The sequence below is a fragment of the Arachis duranensis genome, chromosome 5 (assembly GCF_000817695.3).
Source record: "Arachis duranensis cultivar V14167 chromosome 5, aradu.V14167.gnm2.J7QH, whole genome shotgun sequence".
Lineage (NCBI taxonomy): Eukaryota > Viridiplantae > Streptophyta > Magnoliopsida > Fabales > Fabaceae > Arachis > Arachis duranensis.
This window is the reverse complement of record NC_029776.3, coordinates 6,782,846-6,788,778: the sequence shown is the minus strand read 5'-3', so window position 1 is coordinate 6,788,778 and position 5,933 is coordinate 6,782,846. Positions and strand designations below refer to the sequence as shown.

Sequence of the window (5,933 nt, the reverse complement as noted above, 5' to 3'; positions counted from 1 at the left end):
TTATTCAGTGTTTGCAACATATGCAATCTTGTAAAGAATTTCTATTCTTTAGATTTTTCTGAGCAAGAAAAGATTCAATTGGATTATGAGTTACAACATTATGAACTTGATGTGGTTAAAGCTCCAGATTTTCAGAATTTGTCTACTCTTGCTGAATTGTGTCAAAAATTGACAGAGACAGGAAAATCAAATATATATCCTTTAATTGACAGATTAATTCGTCTTGTTTTGACTCTTCCTGTGACAACAGCAACAACTGAACGGGCCTTTTCAGCTATGAAGATTATTAAAACAAGGCTTCGAAACAAGATGGAAGATGAATTTTTAGCAGATTGTATGATTGTATATATTGAAAAGGAAATTGCTTCAAAATTCACTTCAGAGATGATAATTGATGATTTTAGTTCCATGAAGCATCGTCGAGCAAGTTTAAAAATATCAAAATCTTAAAGTATGTAGTTGAACATTGACTTTTATATAATATAATTACTTTTTTGATATATATGCTACAAATCATATTTTGTTAATTTTTTGTTATATTTTATATTTAATTGGCCCCCCTCTTATGAAATTTCTGGTTCCGCCACTGCTCACGGGTCCTTATCTATGAAAGTTCTCTCCCTTATTATATGCAGAATTATTCATATCACCAAAGGTATGCATGTTAAGTTTGGAGTAAAAATAAATAAAGTAAAAGTTTTTACCGATGAATCAATGTATACATTTTTTTAATATTCTAAATAGTAAGGTTAAACGATATTTACATGTAAACAATGCTACATGACCAATAAAATTGATAATTTTTTGAAAATACTTGACTAATATTCTACACTCTAAGTATCCAATTTAAAATCATCAACACTAATCCTAACTCCTAATAATAATATAAAAGTAAGATGTTGGCTAAAAATGTTAGCTAATATTGATAAAAAAATTTATCCCTAATATTTCTCTTTACATATTATCGCTACAGTTTCTTAGGCAATGACTGATCGGCAACAAAACCATAATTTTTTAATTTGGATATGTGTGTATGAGAAGTGAGTTTGAATCTATTCATAACACGTAAGCAATTCAACATATATACATGATCACCTTTAGGCCGTGCATTTTGATCATAAATGCTTTGGTTCTGATTATGTTGGGGAAATAGTTGATTGAAAATGAAAACTACATACTAGATCAGCCTCAAATATTGATGAATGGCCAAGTGGCCATGACCCATATAAGACTAATGTATGTGCTCTGCATTATTTGGGGTCTAAATCCAATAATCCAGAGTAACATATCTCACTTGGAGAAACCAACAATCTTATGCAAATTGATTTGAATCATTATTTTGATGATGATTAGTCGATATGCATTATATGAAGGGGACCCTTTATAGGGTGGCATGATGTGAAAACACCAAACTAAAAACTGTATCTGATTTGTACGGGTGCTAATCTATCATTAATACACTGCTGGGTGCACAAATTATTGCATAGACTATCTGCTGCTGTACTACATACATACCACGGTGATGAGTTCATCAATTAAAGAAGCTGTCCTGCTTCTATCATGCAGAGTAGTGATTATGGGGGATTGAATAGTAATCTTCCATTGCTGATGCCGTAATGACCCATATGCCAATTCACAAACTTCCTACATGAACACAACGCAAAATAAAGTAGAGTAATAATTTTTTTTTCCGTGTGCTTAGTATATGTCCGGTGGGGGTGCACAGACCCGGCTCGGCCCGGTCCCGAACACTTTAGGAACTAATTTGGAGTGATTTCATCGGGTTTAGGGTCGGGTACGGGTCTCAAAAATAGACCCGGTCATTATTTCGGGTTGGGTCTGGGTCATAGTTCGGGTCACCCGAAGTCGGCCCGGTGGCCCGGTCATCATACACAATTAATATTTTGTGTTATTAGTGATCGATCATGACTATTTTTACGTGGAATTTAAGTATTGTAAACCTTAATATTTTGTGTTATTAGTCATTATAAGACTATAAGTTAATGTTTTATGTTTAGAATGCATAAGATTTTAAACTAATACATAAGATTGTGTTATTTGTATTGATTTAAATATTTGGTATTATTAGACAATATTAGTATTGATTGTGGTTATGCTTTAATACTGATTGTGGTTATGCTTTAATTTTGAAGAATGGTTGGTTCTTGTTATATTTTTCTAAGTGAATTTTACCATGTTAACTAATGGTTGGAGCCTTGGAAATTTGGATATTTTTACATGCTAGTTTACAAGAAGGTATCAACGTAATGTAATGTTAACGGTCCGGTTTTCACCCGGTATAATTGTGGCCCGAAAGTGTATTGGTTTCATCGGGTCTAGGGTCGGGTTCGGGTCTAATAAATAAACCCGGTGTATATTTCGGGCCGGGTCTGGGTCACATCAAACCCGGCTTCACTCGGCCCATGTGCACCCCTAATGTCCGGCTTGGTTTGGTAAAGTTTTTTAAAGAGGTCATTTTGTGTTTGGTAAATCAAAAAGATCATGTGCTTGTACTTGCGGTTTTTAAAAGATCGGGATACTTTTGAAAACACTTAGAATAGAGCTTTTCAAAGTTATTTTACCAAATATAATTGATACTGCTTATGTTTATTAAAAGCAATTGTTGATTTGATTTACCAAACATAAATGTTACAACTTTTAAAAAGCCATCTTTTAAAAGTTAACTTTTATAAGCTACTTTTAAAAAGTAAAAGTTTTACCAAACTAAATCGTACATTTATTCATTTAATATTTTAGATAATTTCTTACAATCTATAATACATGGATAACTTGAACGTACGAACTTTAAATTTTTATAAGACACAAACATATGTAAAATAGCATTAAAATTAAATTCTTTTTTTAATTACATAAAGTATTTAAAATAATTTTTTATTTTAATAAATATTAATATATATTATTTTTAAATTTATTTTAAAAATACATATTAAAAATAAAGTTAAATATATTGACAAGTGATAATATTTAAATGTATTTAAATATGTTCGACAAAATTTTTTTTATTTTTTATTAAAATACTATTGAATACAACAAAATATACATCTCAATAAATATCGATAAATATAATAGCCAAAATATATCAGAGACAATAATTCAGCAAATATCCGTATTTCATAGCTTACAATAAAATTAGTGAGTTATGCTTACTACTATGCTCCCCATGAAAATAATAGTAAAAACAGCAAACTTATCCCATTATTTTGATTAAAACCACTTGTCTGAATCTATTTTTGGTTGCCATGATTACATATTAATAGCGAATTGTTTAAATCGAGCTAAGTCAGGGATAATTTTTTTCTTATTCTGAAATAAAATTTCAACTTGAAATTTTGCTTAAAGAATATAAATAACGATCTATTTAAATCAATCACGAATGCTATAGTATCGTCTACCTTTGTCCAATAACAAATGTTATAGTCTTATAGCTAGCTAGTGGTATCCAATTAACATATTTTGAGCTTCTAGTCTTTGCTAAGTATAATATCCATAGTGACTACTTACATGAAATTATTATGTAAAAATAATAATTAAAAATTATTAAATAATAATTTAATTAAATATATTAAATTATTTAATAATTTTTATTTATCGTCTTCAAATAAAAATTACCTGAGTAGTCATCAAATCCATTCATTATTGCCCCCTATATATGAATTTTCCTGTGGTCCTATTCACATGTTAGTCTGTTAGATCAATAATGCATAATTTTTAACCAACCTGAACCCAGTGGCAACTTTTCAGTTTTCAATGGTTTAACTTAACGTTATTAATTTCTCATTTCCAAAATATGATTTTAATTGTCACTATAAATTCAACCCGGGGAAAAAAAGTGAAAATAAAATAAAATAAAAATTCAAAATTATTATTCAATGTATGTATGGTGCGGAACAAATTACCAAAAATGGGCCAGGAACACTCTCTTCTATAGTTGTGGATGGGAACATGAGAAAAGAATTTCAAACTTCTCACGTTGATACAAACGCCAGAGACGCCAATCAACATGCAACCATCTCATCCTTTCCACACACCACACCATTTCTGCTTCCATTTTGCCCCTCCTCACATCTTAAAATTTCGATAATGCCACTCATATATTCCTTCTTATACCCTCTAATTCAGGCACTCAGCTGTGTTTCTTCTTGACATTAAAACCTTTGTTTTGGTAAATTCACATGGCCGATGATTTGTTTGATTACCGTTGCTCGGAAACCCATTTGAGGTTCAGGTTCCAACTCTATCCTCGTTGGTCTTTATTTTCCCGCATGTTGGTTCATTTCAGCTTCAGCTTCTTATTTCAAAAGCAAGAAGAAAAAAGAAAATTAGTATATATAAAAAAAAGAGATTCAAATTCCAATTTTGAAGGGATAAAAAGTACTTCTATTCCCCTTGCCATGAAGAAAATGTAGAGGGAATCTATAAATATAAAGATGAGCTTTGAGCCTATAATACAACCACTGATTCAATCCTTTTCTTTTCTTCTTAAGATTGATGAAACTATTGTGAGCTAGGAATCCGTAACTGCCATGGTGGATCGTGGTCAAGAGAATAATATTGCTGCTACTACTCCTGACTTGTCCCTGAAGAAGAAGGAGCTTCTTTCCAGTGCCATGAAGAGAACGAGTGAATGGTATTCTTTCATATCGATATGCTTACGTTTTCTTTCTTTGATACAAGAACCAAAAACCAATGAGATTAATTACTTAGTACTTAAATTACAGGATTTTTTCTCAGGAGATTCCAAGTGATGTTATTGTTCAAGTTGGAGAAGCTTCATTTTCCTTACATAAGGTAGTGAACCGATTCAAACATATTAGAATAATAACAATTTCATATTCAACTTTTGTGCTTCATGTCTAATAATAGAATTATAGAACTTAAATTAGGAAGCAATACTATGCATAGAATTGTTATTTTGATCATCAATTAAGGTTGAATCATTCTTTAACATATATTACATACTGTAATTGCAGTTTCCATTAGTCTCCAAGTGTGGATATATTAGGAAACTGGTCTCAGAATCCAACGATGCTGATGTGTCCTTGATTGAACTCTCTGATGTTCCTGGAGGAGCAGAAGGATTCGAACTGGCAGCCAAATTCTGTTACGGAATAAACTTCGAGATAACTGTCGAAAACATCGCCATGCTTCGCTGCATGGCGGAGTATCTCGAGATGACAGAGGATTATGCAGTTGGAAACTTAGTTGGAAGAACTGATGCTTACTTGAACGAAGTGGCACTCAAGACAATATCAGGGGCTGTGTCTATATTGCACATGTCAGAGAAGCTCCTTCCAGTGGCAGAGAAAGCGAAATTGGTGAGTAAATGCATCGATGCCATTGCATACATAGCCTGCAAGGAAAGCCAGTTTTGCACTTCTTCTGCAAGAAGCGACAGTGGCTCTGATGGAGTTGTGTCTCATCATCAGAGGCCGGTGGTTGATTGGTGGTCTGAAGACTTAACGGTTCTCCGAATCGACATCTTCCAGAGAGTTCTAACTGCAATGATGGCTAGAGGGTTTAAACAATATGCTATTGGTCCCATTCTAATGCTCTATGCACAGAAATCTCTACGAGGTTTGGTGAGACCCCAGGCTAAAATGATTGTAACTGTTCAAAGTTGATACGCTTTTTAGATTGCATTTAAAGGTGTAGTTGTGAATCGTTAGATAATCTAATATGTTTAACTAAATTAATATCTAACAATTCTCTCAGTTTATCAACTTTACACAACTGCAAGTGTGTTGGCACCTCAAATGAATTTATGTAGCTCTTTTTCAGAAGGTGGAAACTCAGTGCATTCGACTTTACGTGAAGATAATTGAAAGCTATTAGATGAAAATTTTGTCAAATCAGTCAAATTATCTAACGACTCTCAATTATCAACTTCGCATGAAGTCGACTTCACCTGATTT

At 32.3% G+C, this 5,933-nt stretch overlaps 1 protein-coding gene across 3 annotated transcripts in view; it reads left to right on the top strand.

Annotated features, from left to right (window-relative positions):
• The first annotated feature begins 4,004 nt into the window (after positions 1–4,004).
• LOC107487670 (BTB/POZ domain-containing protein SR1IP1) overlaps positions 4,005–5,933 on the top strand; it is a 3,378-nt gene continuing 1,449 nt past the window's right edge. Inside the window, exons 1-4 of one of the 3 annotated variants that reach the window (XM_016108363.3) lie at positions 4,005–4,240; positions 4,506–4,648; positions 4,740–4,809; positions 4,992–5,600. In XM_016108363.3, coding sequence (XP_015963849.1) covers positions 4,545–4,648; positions 4,740–4,809; positions 4,992–5,600 — 783 coding nt within the window. In that variant the 5' untranslated portion in view covers positions 4,005–4,240; positions 4,506–4,544. Of the gene's footprint in view, positions 4,247–4,296; positions 4,649–4,739; positions 4,810–4,991; positions 5,601–5,933 lie in introns of those variants that run through there. The other 2 variants (XM_016108365.3, XM_016108364.3) reach the window with 2 other exon arrangements.